This window comes from Anopheles moucheti, chromosome 3 (assembly GCF_943734755.1).
Source record: "Anopheles moucheti chromosome 3, idAnoMoucSN_F20_07, whole genome shotgun sequence".
Lineage (NCBI taxonomy): Eukaryota > Metazoa > Arthropoda > Insecta > Diptera > Culicidae > Anopheles > Anopheles moucheti.
The window spans coordinates 84,707,766-84,733,698 of record NC_069141.1 but is presented as its reverse complement, the minus strand read 5'-3'; the positions used below and the strand labels follow the sequence as shown (position 1 = coordinate 84,733,698).

Here is a 25,933-nt window from a genome sequence, read left to right as displayed (position 1 = left end):
ACTAACATTTGATGCCGTTAGCAAGTGCATTCTTCAACACGTTAGCGACTCGTTGTTCGTTCTTGTAACACACGGCACGTGGCGTGTTGGGGTTTCTTTTCCCATGTAGAGGAAAAGGAGGAAAATGAAAAACAGCACTGTGTGTAAAGATTATTGTACTACGAAGCACAAAACAAAAAAAAATACCAGCGAAGTAAATAAAAAATGGAACAAAACGGCGAAAGCAATTGCAGATGTAAAAGGCACATATATACAAGTCCACGGATCGACAACCATCGTACCGGAAGTGTAGCTAACCGAAAACGAGTACAACCGTGGGAAGAAAATGTGTTTCCTTCCACATAGAAAGCATCACGAAACCTACCCAGATGCTATTCATTTCTGGCGTTGTACTGCCCCTTTCGTTTTTCCGTGGTGAGAGCTACGTCCCGCACCAACCCAGACTAGGTGAGTGAATCAAGCAGGGAAAGGATGTTGCTTAACTTTTAGCCCACGCTTCCTTCATCCCAACAAAAAAGGGCATTCCGAGCATACTGATTTTGCCACCCTGGAGCAGAGTTGCGTGAGCGATGCCCAACCTAGATGCAGCAGCAATTGCACACACCAGGTACTGCTGTTCCGGCTATGTTGTTTCTACGACGTTCTTCCGCATCCATGCTCAAGCCAATGTATCGAAAGCAGCAAAAGACGTTCGCTTTGACTGTGGAGCGCTGAAACAGCTACCCTTCGAGGAGTTACACTTTAACCCCGGATGGTCCATTTTCCTCGCCAACATTACTGACTTTCCTTTCGCATTTACGGTCTGTTTAGTGGATTGCTTCTCGGGAAACATTACTCACGCAGGATAGCATGATATCGACGCCAGAGAACGGTGGGCACCCACAGCATGTAGGGTGGGCTACATTCAAACGTCGCTGTTCTTGCGAGGGTGGGAAGAGATTGAAAACTTTCCCATCCATTCAAATAAACGCTCATTCCGATTTAACTTTAACGTTGTGTTTCAAAATGAAAAGTTTTTCATCACCATGATAAGAATTTGTCACTAAGCTATTTTCTCCATTTTTTGCAAACTCTCTCTTCCCACTGTGTCTTGTCGTTAGTCTTTAATTCTCTCGATCAAGCGGGGCTTTTAAATTTTCTGATTGTTTCCCACGCTGATGATCAAATGGTGCTTCAAATGGAAAACTTAAATTAAATATGCCCCATCCGGTTCCTTCGAGCGAAACGCACCATCATTGCAATATTCTTCGGAACACAAAAAAAGGAGACGCAGCCCGCACTCGTCCGAACCAAAGCGAATTTGTAACGAAATTTGCATCCCCAATTTTCCGGCTGAAATCGGATAGTGAAACTATCCTGCCAACTGTCGTTTTTCATGGTGTGCAATAATAGTTGGTGGCAAGTTCAAATTAGCGTTTCGATTGCACGCTCTCCCGTTTTATTTGTCTTTCAATTTCAGTGCGGCGAAGGTTGGAAAGTTTTGTCGTAAGACGTGCGAGGGACAATTTGCGAGGAGACAAATTGCGTAACATTTCCAAAGTGAAGGGTTTTGCTTCGATAGTTAGGGTTTTACCAGCTGGAAGAGATTAAGGTAGTTGGAAGAAATGGTAAAAATGAGCATTTCGTATTTTCCGTTAATTTATTCATTGATTCAAAGTTTCAATCAATCGCTAAGTTGTGAATTGTAAAAAAATATATCTTTGATGAAAGGTTAATTGAAAGATGGTCAGTAGGTAACTCTAGTGACTAATTTATTTAGACTGTGGAGTTCACATTACGACGACCTGTTCGCTATCCCAACGTACATGCATAACAAAAGCTTGGGGTAATGGATGTGAATAAAATAGAATGTAATAAATTCACTCTAAATTATTCTTTCCAAAGCTGGTAAAATGTCACGAAAATCATTTTAAATTTTTCGGGGGCAGTTCGGGCTTTCGTTACCAACTTCTAATTCAATGTGTCTTAAGAATTTGTGTAGCCTGGAAATTTATTCAGTGAAACTCCAATGCTGCCAACAAAATCTAAAACTTGCAAAACTGTAAAATTTACAGAAAATATTTATTGCGTTTTTGTTTGTAATAATTTTGTGCGTTTCACATTCAATTTAAAAACAATCGTAACCTATCGTTAAACAGCCACATCCCTTTAGCGACATGTAACGTCTAGTCACGCTTGTTCACGTCCATCTTCTCCCCATTACTGATTCAGCAACACCTACGCGCGAAACCCTCAGTCTATGTTTACCATTAAGGACATATCGAAGGGATAATACGATAATCTCCTTCGCACTCGATCGACAATCCGTCCATCCAGTCATACACACGACACAGACCAACCCATTCATCCCACAATCAATGTCGAGTATCATTACATTCGCCCAGAACATCCATTGAAACTGCTTCCCGTCGTCGAAGATGTTTACTTGCCCACACAACACAACGAGGCTCATCGGTTACGATTCATACCGCAAGCATAAAGCAGGGATTGATTTAATCACAAACAATCTCCACACCACAACAAGCGCCACTACCGCCGATGAGTTCAAGATACCGGGCTGACGCAGATGTCACCCATCGGGATTCGGTGTCAGAAGCCGAAGGACATTGCACTCCCCGGGCGGGAATGGTAGCCTTCGGTCGACCACCGGTGGAACTCGCGATGCGCTTGTGACGATGAATAAATAAGCTGTTTCCGTCAGGCGGGCCCGGCTTCATTTGCATAATTGATTCCAAAATAGATAAGCAATGTGACGGGCGCAATGAGCCTGTCACTTGGAATGAGTCTCTCCAGCTAGGACCGTAAGACGATAAAATGATCATACTCCTTGCCATTACATTGACTATTATAGTTAGCGAAAATACGCTTTAAATTGTGTGTCACTGTCAATCGAATCTTCTTGGACCGTACGGGATGATGTTTAATTAATTTTCAGCTCTTTCCTGCAGCTTCTTCAAAGGTTTTCTTTAAGAACTTACCTTGCAGTAATATAATGCCACTAATTACAGACTCATACCTATAAGACATGAAGGCCATGTGACCATGAATGGTTGGGAGAAAGAAATGCTAAAACGCATTATCTGTAAGTGAGTTTGAAAGGTGAAACGGAATAAAAGGTCATGCAGCTACGAGCCAGAAGATAGTGCTCCCGCAAACACACCAACGGCTTATGATCCCTGTAGCGTTGCATACTGTATGCGTACCGCTTGTGAATAATGTATTCTGGTGAATTTGCTCCTGGATGATGGGAATTATGTTTCTTTACCAGCATCACCCACAGTAGCGGTGCGACCTGGTTATCTAAGCAATCCGATCCGTGAAAGGAAAATGGAATTACCGGCTGTTGCTGGAAACCGAGGCCACCAGCACACCAATCAGGATACCCCTCTTGCAAACCGCACATTACCACATTTTCCGGAGGATAAAATTAAACGACGACCATGAATGATTCATAATGATGCGCCTGTAATAATTATCATTTGCATTCGTGTACACTCTACCACGGATGCTACACGCTCGTTCCGTAATTAGTGGTTTGAGCGCCAAGATAAATGCTTTAAACTTCCACTCATCTGTTTCGCTCCTTCACCATCATGTCTGTAGCATAATCGTGTGCATATCGTGTGTCCTCTACCTAGCTACCACTTACCAGGTGAATGGCAAGCGTTAAGGTTTGAAGTGCCACATGTAAAATAATAAGACCTTCACGTTCACGTTCAAAGTATCACTTGATTTCAAATAAACGAACATTTTGCGCACACTACTTATCCTGCCGGAGGTTCGTTAGCTCCAGATCCTTCAATGTGATGCCGTACTTTACCAGCTTGCCCTCGATTAGTGACAGCAGGTCGTCATACATTTTGCTCACCCGAGCCAGATCGTACCTAAGAGCCTGAATTTTGTCATTCTTTTGCACCAACAACTTCTCAATTCGCACGCTTAGCGACTGTGGTTCTATACCGGCCAACGACAGCACTTCACCAAGAATCGCCTCTCGCTGTTCGGTTTGCTTCTCGATGTACTCCAGTTTTCGTTCAAGCAACGAGTTCTTCAAGCCGGATTTCTGCTGCAGCTCTAGCATCGATTTCTCAAACAGTCGCTTCAGCTGATCGCGCTCTTCCACCAGCTTCTCACAGCGCATCTGCAGCACGTCTTGTTCAAGCTTCAAGCTGGAAAGTTGCTTCTGGGTACTGTTCAGCCGTGTCTTTACACGGTTCAGGGTAGCCTTATCACGATCGTAATATTGCAACTTCTTGCGCAACTCAACAAGCTCTGCTTGAGAGCTTTTGAGAGGTTCAGTCAGCCGCTTGTTCTCCGCCATCACCTCGCTGAAGCTCTTGAGATCCTTGTCCGACTGTAGGCGCATTTCCTCCATTTCCTCCTTCATGCTGTTGATCAGCGCCAAGTTGTTCTGTGTGATTGCGTTGTAGTAGCTCTTCATTTCACGGTACGCTTGCTCGTTGGTGCTGATCAACTCCGCGATCTGACCATTCTTACGCTCCTCCACTTCGGACAGTTCCATCTCGTGGCGCACCTCGGCCTCTTCCTTGTAGCTGCCGAGCCGCTGCTCGAACAGCTTCGTCATCGCTTCGATTTCCTCCTGAAATTTTGCACGCTCCACACTTAGCAGTTCGCTATGCTTCAGCTTCAGCTGTTGTATCTCCAGCTCGGTGTTTTCTTCCTTCTCGCGAAGTAATCGCTTCAGGTCCCGCTTGTCGTTCAGCAGTTCACGCTCCTGCAACGTGTGATCTTCCTGCGCCATCTTGAGCTGTGTCATCATTTCGGCGCGCAGCTCACCAATATGTGACTGATGCTCATACTGCAGGTGCTTCATCTCCTGCATCACATTCTTGGTGTCCTGATCCGCAAGCTCTTGGGCCACCTCGACGTCACGCTCCTTGCCACGGATGACCGCTTTGGCTTCCTCCAGCTGTTTGCGCGTAATCTCCCAATACGTCCGCAGCTTGTCACGCTCGAGCTGGAAGAAGTTGCGCTCTTCCCGCTCGCGTTCCATCTCATTTCGGAGCTTGAGAGCGAACTGCTCCAGCTGCTCCCGGGACATGCTGGACGTGTCAACGCCATCGATGACAGCTGCACAAGGAAACAGATGAGTGGTTAATTGTTACGGAAGAGCGGAGAATAGAGGCGAGATACTTACTACTTCCTTTAGCTTTTTTGGGACCCTGAGGAATGGTGGAATAAAAAAGAACATAAAAAAAATAGATAAGATAAATCGCTACAGTGATGCAACTCTAATAACACATCTATTTGAACGCACCATTTTCCTATACTTTGCACAAGTGGTTGTTACACTTTAGCATCTATTTGTACTGCGAAACAATTTAAACGCTGGATATCGTCACGATCAAACACTCGTTTCCGTTTTGGTGCACCCGAAATACACTATCCGGAGCACGGAAACCACCGGCTATATGCGTAGCTCATCTGACGAGAAACCTAAATCAACAATTGTAGAAAACGCAAAGTACAGTACAACCGGCAACCGACAGTGTGTATGCGTACGAAACATGTTTAGAACATGGTTTCTGTCGTTTTCTTTCGCTCCGCAAATACTATACCTACGTAGGATTCCAAATATCCGTTCGCCGCGAGTCACGAGTGCGTCCTATATCCGGACGTTGGCTCCAAGCGGAACAGAGCGAAATCTTTCCGAATCCGCCCGTCGACGGAAGGAAAACCGTATCCGGAAAAACAAGGTAAACGTAACGAAACTAAAGCAAACGCACAGCAACGCAATCAAGGACGTTCATTGCTGTACGGTTTTTCACTTTCTATTGCCCCACGGTCTGTGTGACTGCGTTTATAGCGAACAAACAGAGCCCCAGACAGCAACGCGCGCTCCGTTGCCATGGAAGCGCACTGCAAGGTAGCTGCTGTTTGCAAAACCGCTCGGCGGTGTTTTGAATTTATCACGTTGCCACGATTGGACGATATTTGCTGTTTATGGCAGATGATTGAACACTATAGTATTGGGTTTCTGCATTTACGCGATTTTTAAGTGAATTGCGGAAAAACGGGGACACTGTTAGCTGGTGTATTTATCAGTTCTCCACATGATACATAGCGCAGCGTACAGAAAAATATTGCCATTTTTCCCTTTAAGACGCTAAGCTGATAGAATCTGCCAAGTAATAGAAGTAATCTCCTTGATTTTCCAATGCCTATTTTACTATTTCTGATGTTTCTACTTTCTACTATCTACTATGATGTTGAAGATATTCGAGAGAGTTTAGGAAATCCCCCCGCAAGCTTTCTTGTGAAATTGACTCTTTACACAGGGTTTCGTCAACTTTTTATCGTGGATTTTCTACTAAATGAAGTTTGACAAAAGCTCACAAATAGTGACACAAGCTCCGTTTTGGCAAATTTGTCAGCATTTTGTCAGCTCTCGTGGGCCTGCACCAATAGATACAAATCATGTGACAAACTCCGATAAATGTTCTTTGCCTACCAAAACTAATCCAAATCCATTGCTTCGGTGCTTCAGGTTTTAGAGCAACATTGAATTCTTATTTTAAAGCCGCACTGATACCGTGAGTGGTTACTTCGGCGAAAACGCATGACAACATTTTAAAGCTAACCCCGGGCTCATGCCTGAAAATCTGGATAATCTCGATCGCGAATCTCGACGCTTCTCGTCGGGCTAAGGTTATATTTTTGAACCATTTAAGTTGCTCTTTGAAACAGCCACAACAACACTTTCTCGAAACAAATAGTTAGAAGCAATCGTGCCAAAATCAAACTGACATTAGCTCTTGGCAGAAACAATAGTCAGATGAAACAGAACAGCAAAACCAATCCCAGCTTTCCAATGTGTTCCAATTCATTTAAAAAAGTACCACTTCCGGCGATATCCATTTAGGTCGCTCGATGGCGTTCCGTTTAATGCATGACGATGCATGATTGAATCCGAATGCACGACACAATATTGAATCGAACATTTCGATTCCATCGGCTTACGGTGCACCATTTTCTTCATATCCTCCATGCGTATACCACGGACACGGTTGTTTGGGAAATTGGGAATACCGGAACTTCCTACCGGTCAACTGCATTACCCGAGATGGGGAAAATTAAATTTTGCCGAGGTATCCAGCGTGTAGTGGTTTCCGGGAAATTGTGCCGTGTGCCGGCGTTCACGGCACTCCTCAGTTTCGTCGACCAAAGCTTTCACAACAGATTAGAGACCGGGCTGGGCGAAAAATTCACTTCCAATCAGTGCGCCTCCACCGATACTTGCACGGACGATGTGATCGGGAATCGTTTGTAGGGGTCTTGCCTCGTGGGTTAGTCTTGCCGTAGCCCCAAAGTCTGCATTTGCTAGACACACCTGAGCTACGTGCCAGCAGGTGTGGGTAATGGCGAGAAAGAAAATCGTGTCCTGTCTGGCTCTACATTCAATTTGAGTTTTACGGATCAATGCACTTACACTGACGAAGGTTAGGTCCGCATTCTCCGGTCAGTTCTTCCAAATTGCGCCGAAGGCCCCTGCGTTGAAAGGTAACAAGGTGTTCGTCGGATCTGGACACATACCTTGCGCTCATACCGAGAGCTTGTTCGAACAATTTCCTATTAAAATCGAACACTCTCCAACCCCAGACGGGTCGCATAGGAGCCAGACCGATTTTATCGACAATTTCCAGACATGGTTTGTCCGAAAAATGGCACCTTGCTTCAATGCTTCAACTCCGATTCTTCCCTTTGTACCACACCTAGAGATGCACTTTGGGTAAGTGTCTTTTTTTTTTGCACTCTCTAGAAACAGCTGCTTAAGTGGAATTTCGTCAAGTAGAGGTGTTCCGTTCGTTGATTCAAGTGTTTCTGATGGCATGTGAATTCCTCCTCATCGATTGCTCGATGGTAACAGTTGTTTTCAGCAAGATTTTCTTTGCGTGACATTTGCCATAAAATGTGTAAATTTGTGTGCATATTCAAGCTTCGAAATAAAACAAGCAGCAGAAATTGAGGGAATGTGATTTCAAGAACAGTTCTTCTACCTACTTACTAAGTCAGCTTGAACCTGGATGGAAATGACACAATTCAACATAAGCATTGAAATTGTTCTGGAAAAGGATGAAAATCTTGTTCGCCTAAATGTAGGCAATATGGTTCACATGGTATACGGAAGGCTCACTCACTCATTCAATCCAAATAAAGGGTGAGGAAAATTAAAGGGATTATTCGGAGATAAATACTATCAGTTGGTAATGGGTATGAAGGAATAAGATATTAAAATTTGAGGAATTAGAATATAATAGTCCAAACGAATCACACGTTACATGTCACATGTTACATTCATGATGATATCATTGCGAAGAACTTTAATTATATCTAACGATCCTACTCTTACTTCTTCACAACAAGTTCGCTTCAAGATGTAATCCACCGGTTAAGTGCAACGACGGAACAGTTCCTTCAGCACTTTCAACCATCCTTCTAGCCATCCCACAACAACTGCAACCATTCCAAGTTGCTAAAACTCACAAGATTTTACGCAAAATAAATACCGGTTACCAGAAATACCACATTACCGCAACATTGCGTTTAGTGTGCTTCGGTTCCGGGAAACTGTCACAACACTTTTTACCATCCGGAAGTGCATAAATGTGCAGCTGCCGATGCTGGACAAAAAACCGCAAACCACCCGACACACCAAGTTTTCAAGTGTTCAAGTTTCAAAACTTTTACAGAGAACTTTGGTCCAACGTGACTAAACGAAAGCAAAAATTTGTACAAATTCTATGTTTATAAAAGTGATTTTTAGCTTTAAAAGTTATTTATCATTTATTGTACATCCTGCAAACTGGCGAGTTGCTAGCCCTTGCTGCACACAAATTACCCTCCATCGCTCCATCACGAGTACGAATCACGGCGCCATCTTTGACACGCGTTTTGACCTTATCGGGATTAAATGTTAATTAATTTGTTCGTTCGTAAAATCACACCTTTTCCGGTGGCAATCGCCGTAACCGAGGCATAGCAGTAGCAGGATTACAACACCGTCCATGGTGGCTACAATTTGCCCGTCCATTTGGTTGGTTCCTGCTCGGTATAATTCATGCCACCCGATATAGGCTTCGAAGGGTTTCTGTTTGCCATGACAAATCGTAATCTCAGGATTACGCATCGAACAACTTTACCTTCCGACGTTACGCTAAGTGTTTCTGTGTGTTTGTGTGGAGTCGGAACGGTTGGTACTGTTCTATTACGGCTGATAAACTTTCCAAGAAAGCTTTCATTACCAGGAGCTCAAACACCTGATGCAAGGGTTGTTTGCAATAACCATTGCTACCATTCCTTTCGAAGGTAGTACATCACACCGTGCCGTTACGACTTCCCGTTTGAGTTGTGCCGCAACTTTATGTGTGCATGGCTTTTTGGCGACAACATTTACATACGCGTACGGACCATTTATTTCCCCCCGAAACCATTACCGTATCCTACGAGCGTAGCGTGTACTTAGTGCGCTAGTTGTTGCCCCTTAAAACCGGAGGGATGGAAACTGTTGCTTAGTAGAGTGTCATTTCTCGCGAGAAGCACCATTACTGCCCACCTGCACACGCCTTCCAACCCCACCGATATTGCGCGCTAACGATACGAAAGTTCGCATGCAATGGTGGAAAACCCGCTAGGTGGCCGGATCCATAGACGCAGAAAGCAGTGTGTGAAATAATGTGGTTTTTAGCATTCGGGGTCACGTTCTTAATTACCGTCTTCGGGATTTAGCACCACAAAATGGCACCTCGGTATGGTGCGCCCATTACTAATAGGGTTCCGTGGCGGGGGCCCACCACTAATGTGCATAATGTCGCATACATAAATTGTCCGTTTTTAAACGCGTCGCTTTGCGTGTGTACTTTCCTGCCGTGCCATCCGCCACCTTTCCAGCAATCACTACTGGCTAAGACATTTCTGGCTCAATAAAAGTGTACGGGCTTAGAGTGGGGGCGAAAAATACACTTCTGCAAACGATGTGAATAGCACTCGTGTCTATTTAACTTGAATGGACGGTTAATGCAATCATCTTTCGCTCTCCTCGCCTATTCTCTTCCGATTCCCTATCAGCAGTGCGAGGTGGTGACCTAATTCCAATAAACCGCTCGACACCCCAGTGTACGTGACCACAATCGGGACACCACCGGGCGTTATGAATAATCCTAATCGTGGGTTTCCATTATAAAGAGCTAACCACCGATTCATAACCGTACGAACCGTCCGATGAAACGAGTTCGGCTGGCCGGGTATGTGACGCTCGTAGCCATTTCAATTCCATATCCAAAGACGCCCGGTAAAAGATCGAATGTGTCGTCGGTACCGGAAGTGCCAGAATCCTTGGCAAGATGTCATGTATCAGCATATTAATAACCACATTAGCAGGACGGAGTGCAAAACGTTTGGCTGGCGTACGCATACGAGTTAATGGTTCGATTCCGGTATCCGATCGGGAATGAAGTTATGGCATCGCCGTTCCACCGCACGGTTTAATGCACAGGAAATCGTTTAACTGTTGGCGTGAAATTTCCGAGCACCCGGGACCGAAAGCGATAAACGATCGTACGGAGTTCATTTGAATGAAATATACATTAAGGGAATGTGCCTTTATGGTTGGTGTGGGAGGGACTTGAAAGTAAATTTATCTGAGAGAAAAATTACATACAATGTACTTAAAATATTTATATATTTTGATGAACGTGCGGTTTATCGAACTTTTTGTTATCGAAGTTTTCGTCCTTCAAAGCATTGTCAACGGTTACTATTGCACATCGTGATGTGAAGTACTGGGCGCCTCCAGCAGTTTAAATCATGGCCAAAATTGGATTTTAATTTCTGCTACTTTAAATAATTACCAGCTCACCGTATAATCGAACGCATCCGGGAAAAGACGATATAATTCAACTGTTATCGGTTTAATTTAATCGTACATATGTATGAATAAAGTATATGTCTTTTTTGTTTACTGCACCGTTTATTCGTAATTTACATAACTTACTGAAGCAGAAAAATTATGATCAAATCAACGCTAAACAATAGCTACAAAATGGCCATCCACAACAATTCGATTACTGGAAGGATGCATCGTAATGTGATATTGTTTCCACGTAATAAATATTGACCTAAGCTATCATTTCATTTCGCTAATGCGTTCCACACACATACACACACACACAGCGTCCGTAAATCAACAAAAACAACCCTAAGGTTTCCCTATTTTGATTTACCCGGAAACGAACAAACATTCACGTGAATTCCAATTTTCGATGATCCGCCCAAACAGACAATAGATTCTGATATGGTATCGAACACTAAACGAATCACTGTTAAATCCCGAGGCAAAATGATTCAACTTTCAGTCAATACTGCATGCCGTGTTTTTCAGTGTTCCATAGGTTCTGAGGATGTTGGTCCATTTTTACCATGCCTAACGGGCCGAACAAAGACGGATCCGAATCTACATGATAATAAAAAGAGCACGGATCCCTTTTTCTCTAGTACCGGTTACCGGGACATTTGATAAACATATAAAAAAACATGCTATCCCTTCGATGAAACCCATCACTTGGAGACACGGGTTGTCACGTGCTGCGTGTTGCTCGCTCTGTTGGCGTAGACAAACAAACAACATTCAATGATCCGGGGATTAGTGTAGAAAATCAGTTCGCTTGAAAGGTATACACCAGGTACAGGGGATCTCTAAAGAACTAGTCCTCGCGCAGTACACACACAAAACATATCTACCATCCCTGCTTTACTTTCCATGGTTCGCCTTCATCCTCCAGAAGAGTTTCATTCGGTTGAGGAACAACATTTTCGCCACGAAGAATACAGTTCAAGCTAATTCAGTTTGCTTAGGTCGAACCTTCTTCTTTCCCGAGTGGTCGCTTGTTTGGACCGTAAATTTTATGTTTAATTTCTTTAAACGCTTCTCAAAAATCCCCTCAGCCGTAAAGAAAACTTTTTCTAACTGGGTTTTGCCATGTGGTGTTCGTATGGTGGTACGGGTTTCAAAACGTTCATCATCTCTGCATGGTGTCCCTTAATTGAAACCATTCTACTCTATGCTCTAAAAAATAAGCTCTCGTAAACCTTTGTGACGAACCTTCGCCCTCAATCTTCTTGTTCATTGGCACAACAAACTCCGGAGGTCTGGGCCATTTCAGCTTTCCAGAACGTTTCTGGTTTTCCTTGATTTTATGTACCCGTATCCGGATAGTCTGTCCTGCGTACAGAGGATTGGTTCGGATGGGATTTTGGACCGGACCGGTCGTGTTCAGACTGGCACTTCGCTGCGTTTCACACTGTTTGACCCTACAAACTCTGAAATATTTTTCCTACCCCTGTTGTGCTTTTCGTGCCTTCTCGCTCTTCTGAGACTTGGGAAGCAACCCCTCACGTACGCAGCCAAATTGAAAGCGATGCTGCGTGCAGCCATTTCACGGTGGTTTAGTCGCGCTAAATTAAGCCCTTGTCGGTACCATTTAAAATCACATTTTTACTGTCTTGTAATTTTTTTAACTGAAGATCAAATTCTTCTAGTTTTCTTATTTCAATAAACCTTCCATTTAAGTATTTTGTCAATAAAAAAGGACACCAATAAACTGTCTACGAATGTGGCTTTTGCGCTTTCGCTGAAATGTCAAGCGAGATGCGTATGTTTTGTTTATTCGTTTGTTTTGTTCTGTTTAGCCGGCTTGGGAAGTAAAACTTACTACAAAAACGCGGAAAACAATCGTCCTTTTCGATTGATAATGGCTTCAGGTGCGTGCTTGTGTTTAATCATGTATGCTAGAAAGCGACTAATAAAGGTAGCATGTTTTCCCATCTCCAGACTATGCAGATTACCGCGACCCCAATCGTCCTGTTCAGCGCAAAGGGATGCTAATGAATTTTCTCAACAAAGAGTATGTAGAAATTCGTCCACAAGATGTGGTAAGTTAAAGCATTGTAATGCCACTGCATCCCAAGTGAGATAACATTCAAATTGTTGAATATTTCAGTATGGAAAGTGTCGTTACGTATCGTCGTTCCAGAAATTGAACCGGGTCGGCGAAGGCACGTACGGAATTGTTTGTAAGTTGTAAACAGTGTACACACAGAATGCATATATAAACTGATCTTTCCACTTTTACGTTCTAGTTCGTGCCCGCGATTCTGTTTCAAATGAAATTGTAGCCCTTAAGAAAGTACGGATCGATCAAGACATCTTCAAAGATGGATTCCCTATAAGCGGATTGCGTGAGATTCAGATTCTGAAAAATTGTAACCACGAAAACATCGTCCGGTTAAAGGAGGTGGTAGTCGGCAACAGTCTCGAAAGTATCTTTCTCGTAATGGAATTTTGTGAACAGGACCTTGCCTCGCTGCTCGACAACATGGAAACACCGTTCACGGAATCGCAAGTCAAGTGCATCATATTACAGCTGCTGAAAGGTTTAAAGTACCTACACTCGCAGTACATCGTACACAGAGATTTAAAGGTGTCAAATCTGCTACTCACGGACACCGGATGCCTGAAAATAGCCGATTTCGGTTTGGCACGCTACTTGAGCGACTCCACCAAGCCGATGACACCAGGCCTGGTAACGCTCTGGTACCGTCCCCCAGAGTTACTCTTTGGTGCCAAAACGCAGAGCACTGCCGTAGACATGTGGGCAACGGGTTGCATTCTGGGTGAACTGTTGATTCACAAACCGCTGTTGCCCGGTACGAGTGAAATCTCACAGATCGAGCACATCATTAACCTGCTCGGCACACCGACGACGAGTATTTGGCCAGACTTCGACAGCTTACCGTTGGTGCAAAACTTCACGCTCAAAGAACAGCCCTATAACAATCTGAAGAGCAAATTTCCCTTCCTATCGTCGAGTGGGTACGATCTGCTGAACAGTTTGTTCATGTACAACCCGCAGTGTCGTGCTTCGGCCCGACAATGTCTGCTTAGCACATACTTGGTGGAACCACCACTCCGTAAGTAACGTCTTAAAAAAAATGAGCGTTAGTAGTATCTAAATAAGCATTAATACCTTATCATTTTTGCAGCCTGCGATCCGAAACTGATGCCAACGTTTCCTCATCATAGAGATATGAAGAAAACAACCCCAACCAAGCCGGAAGATCCGCGCAAACGCACCAGTACCCTTTCAAATAGCAAGGCTCCATTCGATGCAGGCCAGTCTGTTACTATTTCGGATTTACTCGGTTCATTTATTAAGAAACGACGCTTTGATTAGCGTAAATGAGAATACACTCTACTTGACTGATTTCACTTTTATTATACTAACGTTTTGGGAGAAAGCAGACAAATGCCGGCAAATGCATCACCCTCTACAGGTATGGTCGATCCATCGGAGTCTTTTTCGCTCGCTTATCACGTGCCCTCGGGAACCACCGGTGTTTTGTCGTGAATGTTACTTTGCTCAATTCTTGACGCACAAAATCGGGATGCTTTGCTTTCAGCGCTCCTCGGCTGCTGTTGATTATGTCATCCCGGACCAGGTTTACGCTCGGCTCCGGTACAGCTACTTCAATCGGTTTGCTGAACTCGTACGGAAAGTCCGGCTTCGGATGCCAAGCTACGAAACAGTTGCCTCCTTCGGCTACGGTTACCTTCTGTACAAGATCTTGAGGATTGCCACGAGCCACTTGAACGTTTTCGTACTGTTTCAGGGTAACGAAGTGATTTCCCCGGCGGAAAATTCGTGCCAGGAACGCCATGGCGCGGTTTGTTGACAAACGTGTGTGATCGAGAAACGTCAACGCTCAACGGCAGGGTTGCCAGAGGAACAATATCCGCTCAGATGTTTGTGACGTTTGTTTCGTTGTAAATAAACAGAAAAATAGTTCACGTCATCTATTGTTGTGGCAATATTATCACCAAAAGTTCCCCAGAATGACCGACGAATTGTGCGACAAAATTGAGCAGGATGGTAAGTTTAACTACCCGTTACCCCATGCGCTAAAACTGAATTGTTTGCTTCCCTTCTCGTTATAGAGTTTTATAAAAACTTCCTCGCCGACAAGCCCAGCCCGGAGCTGCAGCTAACAGTGGCCATCAGCGATCAAATCACCAAACTATCGGAAGGTATAGAGCAACTGTCCAGTGCGCTTCAGAAGCAAGTTCGCGAGCAATACGGTGCACTTCTATCGCAAGCCAAACACGCTGGAACACTAAACGCATCAATAGAATCCATTTCGAGTCACATCGAAACACTTCGCTTCGGTGCCGAACGGTTACGCCGGCAGATTACCGTTCCGTACGACATGCTCGAAACACAAACCAAGGTGTTGGGACGATTGCACGAGGCATCCCATGTATTACGGCAATGTGGCCGATTCCTGCAGGTGCACAAGGAGCTAGACAATACGGCTGACCTTGCGGAGCAGGCAAGCATCGTGAACGAGCTGGAGGGATTAATGGAAGATGTGGATCTTACAAAGATAGACTTTCTTCGTGAGGAGATAAGCACCGTGAAGAAAGCGAAACAACGACTTTTAAAGGTAGCGAACCGGGATCTTTTCGAAGGGATACTAAAAAACAAACCCGACCAGGTCGGTGTATGCGTACGTATTTTCCACAATCTGAAAATTTTACCCAAATGCCTTAACAACGTGCTAGAAACGTTCAGCAATTATCTAAAGGATGCGGTAAAAGAATCTTTCGCCGGAACAGATGTAGCTAAGCTTCGCAAAACGGGCGCATCGTCGCCGGCCAAGGAACGGCACGAATCACGCCAACTGAAAGCACCCGGAAAAGCACCGACCCTTACCAATTCTTCCAACTTTCGCACGAAACTCTGGCAAGCATTAGAATGGTTGTTTCTCGACGAATTATACGGTCACTGCACACAGGTACTGTTCCTGCAGAAGTGTCTTCTCGAGTTGCCGCTTGGAGACGAGTACACGCTGGCGAAAGAGTTTGATCGCAAATTTTGGGGCAATCTGGAGAAACAGTTGTTGAGTTCGTTCAAATCGGCGCAATCCCACGTGATGCAGACACTTCAACAGGGCCTCCCGAAACTGCTTTCACTTGCCCGTGGTTTGGAAACAAAAATTGATCAACATTTCACGTTTAGCGAGAAGGTTTTCGGTTCACTGGAGGCTGGCTATCTGGAAAAGTGTGCCAACAACTTTAAGGTCGCACTGGCGGATATCGATTTTCCGAACCAAGAAGTAATCGACGCACTGGTGCGTGTTGCATCGGCCGAACTAAATGCGGCCATCGTTGATCCGCGCCTGATCGGACTAGTGACAGGTGTGCTGTGTGTTTCGAACAAGGATCTGTGGAATAAAATCGAACGCAACGTTAAGCTTGGTTCGGAAACACAGCAAGTGTTTGGTGAGATAATATCGTCATTGCTGTTTGGTGATACTTTTCATAAACAATTTTTCTTTTCTTCCCTTCAGACAATCCAAACGTATCGCAGTCGCAGAACATTACACTGGCAAATGTGATCTACTATCACCATGAAGCTATCAACCGGTTGGTGTCGAATTTGGGAACGAAGTTCTCTGCCCTGGATGCATCGAAACGATTAACGTCCAGTCTCGTTGAAGGCAAGACTATAACAATGGCTATTTTACAACCACTGATCGGTAAGGTTATTTTCTGTCTCATACCGCAGAACAGTAGTTTTAAATATATATTTTCTTCCTATCAGCTTCCATCCATTCCGCGGTCAACGTAATCCTTCTTTCTATGCACCGTGAACCTGGCCTGAATTCGAGCAACATTTCCACCACTGGTCCGTCGCTGTACATGAAAGAACTGCAGGATTTTATCGTTCGCTCCTGGAACACGCATGTTTTACCGTTCAACGATCGCGTAGTGATCGAAGAAGCCGGCCGTAACCTAGCCATCCGGTGTATTGAACTGTTTGTACAAAATTTGGCCACAATTCGGCCAATTTCCTTCGCTGGTCGGCAACGGCTCAAAGCCGACTGTCACCATCTCGAGGGTGCACTGAAACCGATCGTACCGGATCTTTCCTCGCTGGGGAAAAGTTTCCGTTTGCTGCGTGCGATCGCTTCACTGTTTACCGCCACACCCCAGGAGCTGGTTGAGCAGACGGCCGAAGAGGGTGGAGTTGTACCGCCGTACATTGTACTGTTTATGCTGTTCGGACACGCTGGCAATGATATGGCAAGTCCACACGTGACCGCCGGTTGGGGCAATGAGAAGCTGCTGCAATGGCTGGAAAGCCATTCCGCGGAAAGGGAACGATTGGAGCTAATAACGGGAGCGCTCCAGAAGTACCGTTCGGTGATTCGACAGAAGAACATCACGCAATACGATCCCGTTTATCCGATCATCACGGGCTACTTGGAAAATGTTGCGAAACACTTGAACTAGGTAAGATGTACGATTCGTATTTGTATTTTATTCCATTAAAGAGTCACGTAACGTTTGAACGGATGCATACAGTATTTCAGCTTGAACACTATCCGAAAGCTGTCTGGCAGAAGATTTGGTACGAGTCACAGCAAGCGCATAGATCAGGTACGTCTTTAGAAATATCCATATCTTAGCTATAAACGCCAATATTACGAACACTTCGAAGGAGGTGATTTGTGCAAAAAATCCTGTAAATGTAACAACATTTGAAACCAAATTCCCCATTCGCTTCAGAACTAATTATTTCTTACCAACATCGTTAAAATAATCTCCGGATCGGACAGAGAAGCGTCCCGCTGATAATACGGCAGTAGTGTTACATCCGTCGTGTATTGTGGCGTTATAACAATCGCCTAAAACTAACAGTAAAAATAGCTTCAGCAGCATCTTTGCCTTATTTCGGAACACGACCGAGCAATGTGCAAGTGTAAAAATACTGAGGGTTTATTCTGATCCATCCATAACAGGAAAGCTACTTGTGGAACCCTTTCCCTCGTGGCAATACACCTCGCTCGCGTGATAATTGTTTCGCATCCAGCGAAAGGTGCCAAATAAACACAACTGCACATCAACATTACATTTATGATGAAGTACGTAACGAAAAGGTACAAACGCAACACAATGTTAGAGAAAGGATCGTGGGACAAATAAATAGGAATTATTTTATTTCGTTTAAATAAGTACAGTTAAAAGGTTCAGTCTTGCCATTTTGCGGCTCCAGTGATTCGCCCTCCACTTGTTCAACCCCAGCTTGTAAACGACGAGTGCCTGTAGAAGAAACATTCTGTTACTTTACCAGCTTTTCAAACTTTACTACAACTCACCCCCAATCGGTGTGGGCCGGGACAGAATAGATCTCAGGGAGTTGTGGTTCAGATCGCTGATAAACGATCGCTTGCATGATCGTACTGAAGTATGTAATGAACAAAAGCCACGCTACCACCTTTGCCTTTATGGCCATCGTAACCGGAAACGTCCAAAATCGATACCCTGGAATATAGGAGGATAGTCACGTAAATAGACTCCCTAACAAACACTGGACCGCTGTTACTGCTTCTGCACATTACACATATTATCGTAGTAGTTTGACTCTCTTGCTGTAAGCGCCGTATCACTTTCGTCCTCACCACCGTATACCAGTACGGCACACGAACCAAGCAAAGTTCCCAGCATCAAAAGTGATAGTTTCATCGCTTTGCCCAACCTATCCTATTGTCCGCACCAAATACACCACGGAACAAACCCGAGCCAGCTGCCAGATCACCTCATATATACTGCGCTGAGTTATGCGACTTTAGAAGCATCAAAGAAACTGAAAGTGTCCGGCTCAATTAACACTTCCAATTAGGAAGGCGTAGATTGTCGTGCAGCAGAAGTTACCCACCACAGTGGAGTACTTATAAAAGACCCACCGATATTACACCGGACGTTTGATTAGTGGTTGCGTGTCGGTTGAGATAACAGCAGGAAGAAATGACTACAGAACGTTTAATAGTACTGTTGGCACTTGTATTAGCGGTAGTAGCAGAAGTTCAAAGTTCCCCGTTGATAGAAAAGGAATCCAGTGCTGGTAGTGACGTTGAAGCGGGGAGACAACGAGGTCCTTTTCATTATGGTGGTAAGTAGTTGTAATTGTACAAGTGCAACGCATGGCTTCAAATAAACTATTGCTCTTCTTACAGTGTATCCCTTCGGATGGGGCTGGGGCATTGCTGCGTTTGTGATAGCGGTCGTGAAAGGTGCGTTTTGGCTCGGTATCATCATGATCTGGGCGTTCTTTAAAGGATTCCCCGCCAAACATGGCTGTGCACCGATTATTCTGCGCGAGTCTGTACCGTACTACCACGACCACGATCACGCTCACCACGAGGAAATCATTTGGGACAAACCTCCGCACCGTAGACGCTCGATCCGGCAGGTAACAACACAGCCGGGCGAAGAATCCGATCTATTCCTGACCGACATGATCACGGATCTGGCGTTCAGTTTTCTCGGAGTCCATACGACAGATTGTCGTAAACGGTTCGTTTGTGAGGTGGACGTTAGGGCGAAGGATGACTACCTGTTGAAGCTGGGCACGCGTATGTTGGGTGTGGATATCTTCCGGAAGTATCGATCACCGGATGATGTTTCGGCCGAAAGCATCGAACAGTGTGCTGAGCTGTACGGCAAGTGTAAAGCGCAAGGAAGTTCAATAACGATGAACGTTTTCGATGGTCCAATGCAAGGATCGATCGATGATTATGATGAAGCTGTGGCAAATCAGGAACAACAGCGATAGGGAAACCTAATGCAGAGTTGTGGAAGGTTATTTATTAAGATTTTATTTATTTTAGAATTAGGAAATAAAAAAAAATAAATTATACATTGTTAAATTTGTGTTTTGTTACTCCGTTTATAATAGATCATATTACGTTTTGTATTCCTAAGTTATACATTTCAATTCATAATCTTATTATATTATTGTTACAAATATTGACTTGTCCTACATTTCTCATTTATGTTAACTGTTTTTTTCCGGAGGAACAGCCAGACCGTATAACTATTTTCTATTTTTAAACATCTATAAATGCAAAAATCGGTACTGGAAGCCGGTTGTATTATTTATATACACATTTTATTCCAATATAAATTCGTTACACTTCTCCAAACTGTTCTACAGCCTTTTCAATTTTGTCAGTCCAGTAAAGTATCTTATCGTTCCTGGTGCCGCCGTCCATCGCATCCCACATTTCAGTGTTGAAGCTCCTAAAGTGACTAAAGGGGAAAAGGAAAATACTGCTGCATGAAACTGTCTAATTTGTTTCACTAACTAACTCACTAGACAGGAGTGTCGTGATCGACGTAGTAGGATTGACTGTTACTCCACACTAAATGGCGAGCGACAAACAGCAGCATTAATCCGGCAAAAATGGCGCCCAGTTTCAGGAAGCCCCAAACGTACGCCGCACTAACCCAGTGTAGTGGCCATACTGAAACAATGATAACAGTGATATGGCAGACGATCACTCTAAAGCAAAATGTGTAACTGAAACTCACTTACGTATTTCAAACTTAGGATAATGTGGATGACGACGACGCACACGCTGTCCGGTACAGAGCTCCATCGAAAGTATCACTACCAGACAGATAGCAAACAATCGCCACCATCTGATCGATGTCACATTTATTGGCATGGTGTTCCTAGGATATTGCTACTGAGAAAGGGAAACAGTTCTGTCAACGGAAGCGGAAGGATTATTTATGACTTTGGCTAGTGAAAATCACACCGATATCATCCGGTTGAGGAGCGTTCCGGTGTGCGTTGTAAATGGTGATAAACGATCGTGATCAATTCACGCCAACGCTCGAACAGACGAAGAAAGTGAAGTGATGATTGCTTCCGGTTGTTGACCGGAAGTTTTGCATCAAATTGTGATCTGTTTTCGCTTTCATTATCGCCATTTCGTCACGCACTGTTCTGTGAATTTTAATGATGATTTATTGAGTGAAAGGTTAAATAATGTCTATTTCGAGAAATTGAATCAGAAATTAGTCAGATTCAGAAATTGAGGTTTCTCTAGGTTTTTGAGATGGAAAAGTTACAATATAGTGTATAAAATGATGATCTTCATTTAACACAGTATAATTAGTCACATGATCAATCTGATCTTATTTAAAGAAGCATCGTTTGCTAATTCTCGTCATTTCGGGTATCGCATCAAATTTTAACCGGACACTGTCCCACATAACCCAGACCAGAATTCTGTTACGGATGGATCAAGTCATGGAGTAATCAATCTTTAAAGATCTCTGGCGAAGAGCAACAGGGCTATGTAAACTGTAATATATCATAAACAGACTTTAAATTGGAGGTTTGATATAAATTTTATTTTTATTCAGAGGATTTATTATAAATTACTACCACTAAAGTGTATCTTATCCTAACACTATGCTAGTTCACCGTCGTAACATTGTTCCCATTGCATCCAGCCGATCATTCCAGTAAAGGTTCACGTCTCTTCTTGCTCTCTGCCGGAAAAGATTGTGTTCCAAAGTGTCCAACGAACGATGATGGCTTTTGGGAATGAAATTGAAATGATAATTGCTCGTTGTAAAGCCCTCCCTATTAGAACGCATTTACTCACAAATATTCCGGTCCACTTTCAAATATGATAGGTTCCCTTTGAGTGTTCCACTTTTTGGCGAAGAGCAGTAGCAGAAGAGCCCCTAAAATAAAGCCCAACTTTACGATGTACCAAATGTATAGCGCCACCGTCCATCCAGTAGGAGCGTCTGTTAGAATGAGATTATTTGTTATTAGTATAAGTTAAATAATATTTTGTGGCTTGAGTAATACTTACATATTCCATAACTATACTTTAAAGGTTCTACACGTTGATGATGGTTTCGTGCGTTCGTAGTACAACATAAGCCTAGTACCAAACTGATCAGCAGAGCAATTCGAATCATCATCTTGTTGCCGGTGGAACAGCTCATTTATGACTGATACTGCTCAAACCATGGGGAGATCCAAACATCGGCTCAAACACAACCATGCACTTGAACTTTCATTCCTTTTTGTGGTAAGGTATGGAAGGAGCATGTTTAGAATATATGTGCTAATTAGTTGGGATGTAGCAATAGCAAAAAGAAGGAAAGGACTATCGTACGGTGCGTGTGATAAGGATGAATTGAATGAATCAAATGTCCTTTGACCGACTTTAAACTTCACAATTCAATAATATAGGTGAAAAAGTGGAAAATAAAACAACGTTTGTTATATCCCCAACAAAACCCCAACTCAATGCAGCATTGTCTTTATACAGAGAAGAAAAATTTTGTATATTCTTACTTATTTAAATCACCTTTGTATTTTACATAAATAATTTTAACCATAAATATTTTAATAATCACTTAATATTTGTAGTGGGACAAATGCCTTCCATCATCACGATAAGCTCTCGCGCTCCATTGATTCTCGGCTTCTCTCTGCCGTACCAGCGCAAAATGGATGAGAAGAAACGTTTTGAAGAATATCACTATATAGTACGTAAAAGCTGCAATGACTGCCGCATGCGATCCAAATACAAGCTCGGGAAATCCTGCAGCAAGAAAAAGTGAATTTAAATATTTGTTGTGGTTGAAAAAAAAATATAATGTTTACCATATTCATTAAACCCGTGATAACCTCGTCCAGAAACAGCTAAACTCGTGGCATTGAAGTCTTTTGAAGGGTCGTCATTTGCACTAGACATGGCCGCTAAACATCCGACGAGTAGGGAGACTATAAACATGATGGACTTGTTGCACCATCCGCCGCTGATCGTTCACTGATAAGGGTAGTTGTCTCCTAGCACTACTCTCCTAGGTCTGTTTCCGCACGAAGGCGAAAGTGTCGATCTGAAAAACTCCCCTCCCAGAGTGGAACCAATTAGGGTGTTTTTTCTGTGTGAAGTAAACATTCCATGGAGTATCTGATCGGCTCTTTTGTAGGTTTGGAACAGTTTCTAAGCGATCCTTGACCCGATATCACCTTCACAAGCTGTACAATGTGCATCAGTAGCCGATTATACACTGTTGTCTTACTACACCTCATAAGTATCAATTTAGTAACCGCATTTGAGAATACTTCAATTGAACCAAGAAGACACTCCAGCCGTAAGTAGAGGAAGAAAATATATTAACAGCCTTACAACTAAACGATTGCGATGAATGTTGCAGCTTACCCATATGCTTGGCGCTGGTGGATTGCACACAGCGTATTGTGGATCATTAAAGGTGGATTTTGGTTGTCGGTGTTTGTAATCGTGGTACTGTTTAAAGCTCTTCCGGTAAAACGCGGCTGTAGTTCACCGATAATATTTGAAGACCCTGCAGCGTTTGGTCATCATCATTCTTCAACGGGTTGGGATCGTCAGTTCGATCTCGGGAGTTCACTCCCAGACTGGCAGCTTTATTGGAAAGATAGACTGGAAAGGGCGATAGATAATTTCGGTTGATTTGAGCAATTATGTATTCGGTTAAGCTTATACGTCAAAAAGAACAACGGTTACAGGGTCTAATAAACATACGTGTTGGACACAATAGCCAAAAACGAGTAATTTCATTTTCTTAACGGCAGTTACCTTTGTTTGGGTCACGCAATCGTACTTGCACGCATCGCACAGCGCTTTGAATAGAGTTGAGTTCCAGCCGAGCTCCTCATTTGGTCTTTTACCCCTGCGAAAAGTGGTTTGCTTGAAAATGTACTTAAAACTGTGCCTCTGCACAATGTGGGTGGTGTTGAGTATAGTTTCAACGAACGGAAATAATACTACCAACACTACCGATACAAACACAACGAGTGCCATTCAAATATCGATACACAAACAACCAGCCAAACAACGTACTAAACTTTTCGGTAAGGTACATAAGCATTACATTTGAAAAACGTGAAAATTAATTTGCCTCTTTATTTACAGATGTAGTAACCGTTCTTCAATACTTGCTCGTGTTCGTTTACATCACGCAAATATGGATGTTTTTCAAAGTGGTCCTGCTCGCCGCCATCTTGAGTCCCAGCCTAACAAAACAGTACTTTAATAGTACCCCGTACACTTAAGTCACTAAAATAAATATCTTACAAACTATGCACATGTGTATGCCGTTCCACTAACGTGGCCATCTCCAATCATCTTCGTTGTTTTCGCCTAGGGAACTTTTTTGTCTCATCTGATGGAGGTTGCAGTTGTAAAGTTTACTACACTCGGCTGAACTTAGCACCGTACTTTTCGGACGATAGGCACGAAACACTTCGTAGCCCGACTCGCTCATAACTCTCCAAACTTCTGGTACTCGCTTTCCCTCCAGGTAAAGTTCACACACGACACGCCTGCGACATGCATCATCATTGAGGTCCAGTTTGTCGAATATCAGCTCTGCCATATCCGTGTCCTTGGTCTCCTCATCCGTTCGAACAGCTGCTTCACGTTTCCGCCGTCGACCCCAACCAAACTCGGCTGGATGCTGTACAAACTGACCCTTGTCAAAGACACTTGAACCGCCAGTGGTCCATTTGGACCAATAGTAACCATCCCCGAACACGTGCATCGCGACCAAAACGATTGCAATCTTTAGCTTTATGGCAACGACCGTCGCTAGATCACTGAACCATGGCCACCCTAGGGAGATGTATTTGCTGTTACTCAGACTCTGTTCAACGCGGTTGCCCACTACTTACAGTATCGGAAGATGTCTTCATAATGATCGTACCGGGCCTCCACGAGTGCATTGGTAGACGGATCAGAACTTACTTCTGCAGGCTCTCCGACCACTAAAGCGAACGTTACAATAAGCAGACAAACAACAGCTGAAACAAATAGCTCCATTTCCGTACCGCAGATGGGTTGGAAATGAAACGATTCCGTTGCTTCACTTCCAATCGATCATGCCCGGTTCAAGCAACGCATCTGCCCCGTCGGAGAAGCCACCTGATCGTCATCGCTTTATGTGCTAAATGTCGCAAGTTGAATGAAAGTAACACTACTACCTCCTCAAGGAATCCCCGCTCCACGTTGCTGTACGATAACAACAAAACGTTAGGGCATCGTTAGCACCGGAGTGCATCTGTGCGAAAGTTGGTGCACATTCACTTTCATTTCAGGCCCTGTTGACACTTTCGGATTGATGTTTTCTAATCGAGGATCACGCTGAGCGTTCTTCTTGCTACGCACGTCTACGGGCATGTGCATCAGGTGTTTAGCACCTTATGTAACGTGGAAAAGCGGTACCGGTTACCGGAACTGCCGAGTAGAGAATAGTTCCGCGCATCTTGCGTAACACGATTGCGTGAAACAGTTCTTACCAAATGTTCCGTCTGAAGGCGAAATATTGTTAAGCTGTGTGCGAGGAGATTATCTTCAGTGACAGTGAAGCGTCTCCATAGCAACGTAGAATTAGACCATGTCTCCAAATTTCGCATCTTACATATCCGACGATGCGTTATTCGAGTCAAAGAAAACCCAACCCAGTTATTACGAATGAGGTCACCAAACCCAGTATGTTTTCTAATAAATTCGACTAAGAACCCTCATACAACTTGTACAACAGCAGCAAACAATCATTCCTTTGATTGCTGAAGAATCCCTTCGATGCACCTCGCTACACCGGAACTAAGTTGGGGAATTCTCAGCTGATCCATATTTAGCGACACAAACACCAAACCTCCCCTTCCATCAAATCTCCAGCCTGTGTTCCACCATGCGTTGTCCATCTTGAGAACTCGGTCCAATATGGTTTAAATTTGGATCGTGTTCCGCTCATTTCCACCCAACGGAAGCAAGAAAGAAAGTGAATTTACGTTGCCTTTTTTTCCTTACCTCCCGCACGCACCACGCTGCCCAACCGGAACAGCATCCATGTTGAATTAGCTTCAATTATTACGGTCGTCTTTGGCGGGACGCGCGATATTTTGGACAGCTGCGTCAACGAAGCGGGGTGGAGGAATAGAAATTTAAACCTGCGTATAAAATGAAGACCACCCTTGGTCTAGTGTTCGCATTC

At 43.8% G+C, this 25,933-nt stretch overlaps 8 protein-coding genes and 1 pseudogene across 9 annotated transcripts; 3 read left to right on the top strand and 6 right to left on the bottom strand.

Annotated features, from left to right (window-relative positions):
- Window positions 1-3,760: 3,760 nt before the first annotated feature.
- On the bottom strand, window positions 3,761-5,177 carry LOC128304975 (dynein regulatory complex subunit 4). The gene is made up of 2 exons (XM_053042229.1): window positions 5,159-5,177; window positions 3,761-5,091 (listed from the first exon to the last, which is right to left on the bottom strand). Exon 2 carries the CDS (start codon window positions 5,060-5,062, stop codon window positions 3,761-3,763), a length of 1,302 nt encoding a protein of 433 aa, XP_052898189.1. The 5' UTR covers window positions 5,063-5,091; window positions 5,159-5,177.
- Window positions 5,178-12,664: 7,487 nt separating this feature from the next.
- Window positions 12,665-14,279, top strand: LOC128301861 (cyclin-dependent kinase 10). The gene is made up of 5 exons (XM_053038514.1): window positions 12,665-12,777; window positions 12,848-12,948; window positions 13,017-13,089; window positions 13,156-13,986; window positions 14,059-14,279. Exons 1-5 carry the CDS (start codon window positions 12,768-12,770, stop codon window positions 14,247-14,249), a joined length of 1,206 nt encoding a protein of 401 aa, XP_052894474.1. The 5' UTR covers window positions 12,665-12,767; the 3' UTR covers window positions 14,250-14,279.
- LOC128301863 (39S ribosomal protein L42, mitochondrial) lies at window positions 14,255-14,750 on the bottom strand. The gene has a single exon (XM_053038515.1). It carries the CDS (start codon window positions 14,731-14,733, stop codon window positions 14,344-14,346), a length of 390 nt encoding a protein of 129 aa, XP_052894475.1. The 5' UTR covers window positions 14,734-14,750; the 3' UTR covers window positions 14,255-14,343.
- Window positions 14,751-14,851: 101 nt separating this feature from the next.
- On the top strand, window positions 14,852-17,555 carry LOC128301234 (conserved oligomeric Golgi complex subunit 5). Of its 2 annotated transcripts, none has more exons than XM_053037607.1 (5): window positions 14,852-14,945; window positions 15,011-16,354; window positions 16,423-16,611; window positions 16,677-17,368; window positions 17,441-17,555. In XM_053037607.1, exons 1-4 carry the CDS (start codon window positions 14,909-14,911, stop codon window positions 17,366-17,368), a joined length of 2,262 nt encoding a protein of 753 aa, XP_052893567.1. In that variant the 5' UTR covers window positions 14,852-14,908; the 3' UTR covers window positions 17,441-17,555. The 2 variants fall into 2 exon arrangements, with proteins under 2 accessions (XP_052893567.1, XP_052893568.1); XM_053037608.1 differs by lacking the exon at window positions 17,441-17,555 and adding an exon at window positions 17,410-17,436.
- A 573-nt stretch (window positions 17,556-18,128) lies between these two features.
- Window positions 18,129-18,601, bottom strand: LOC128301235 (uncharacterized). The gene is made up of 3 exons (XM_053037609.1): window positions 18,478-18,601; window positions 18,235-18,400; window positions 18,129-18,178 (listed from the first exon to the last, which is right to left on the bottom strand). The coding sequence occupies exons 1-3, from the start codon at window positions 18,599-18,601 to the stop codon at window positions 18,151-18,153; spliced, it is 318 nt and encodes a 105-aa protein (XP_052893569.1). The 3' UTR covers window positions 18,129-18,150.
- Window positions 18,602-18,883: 282 nt separating this feature from the next.
- On the top strand, window positions 18,884-19,691 carry LOC128303068 (uncharacterized). Its single transcript, XM_053039921.1, has 2 exons — window positions 18,884-19,028; window positions 19,093-19,691. Exons 1-2 carry the CDS (start codon window positions 18,884-18,886, stop codon window positions 19,689-19,691), a joined length of 744 nt encoding a protein of 247 aa, XP_052895881.1.
- Window positions 19,692-20,046: 355 nt separating this feature from the next.
- On the bottom strand, window positions 20,047-20,586 carry LOC128303067 (uncharacterized). Its single transcript, XM_053039920.1, has 3 exons — window positions 20,454-20,586; window positions 20,232-20,382; window positions 20,047-20,167 (listed from the first exon to the last, which is right to left on the bottom strand). The coding sequence occupies exons 1-3, from the start codon at window positions 20,584-20,586 to the stop codon at window positions 20,047-20,049; spliced, it is 405 nt and encodes a 134-aa protein (XP_052895880.1).
- Window positions 20,587-21,349: 763 nt separating this feature from the next.
- Window positions 21,350-22,647, bottom strand: LOC128303066 (uncharacterized; annotated as a pseudogene).
- Window positions 22,648-24,043: 1,396 nt separating this feature from the next.
- On the bottom strand, window positions 24,044-24,759 carry LOC128305079 (uncharacterized). Its single transcript, XM_053042368.1, has 2 exons — window positions 24,612-24,759; window positions 24,044-24,552 (listed from the first exon to the last, which is right to left on the bottom strand). The coding sequence occupies exons 1-2, from the start codon at window positions 24,757-24,759 to the stop codon at window positions 24,044-24,046; spliced, it is 657 nt and encodes a 218-aa protein (XP_052898328.1).
- Between the last annotated feature and the right edge of the window lie 1,174 nt (window positions 24,760-25,933).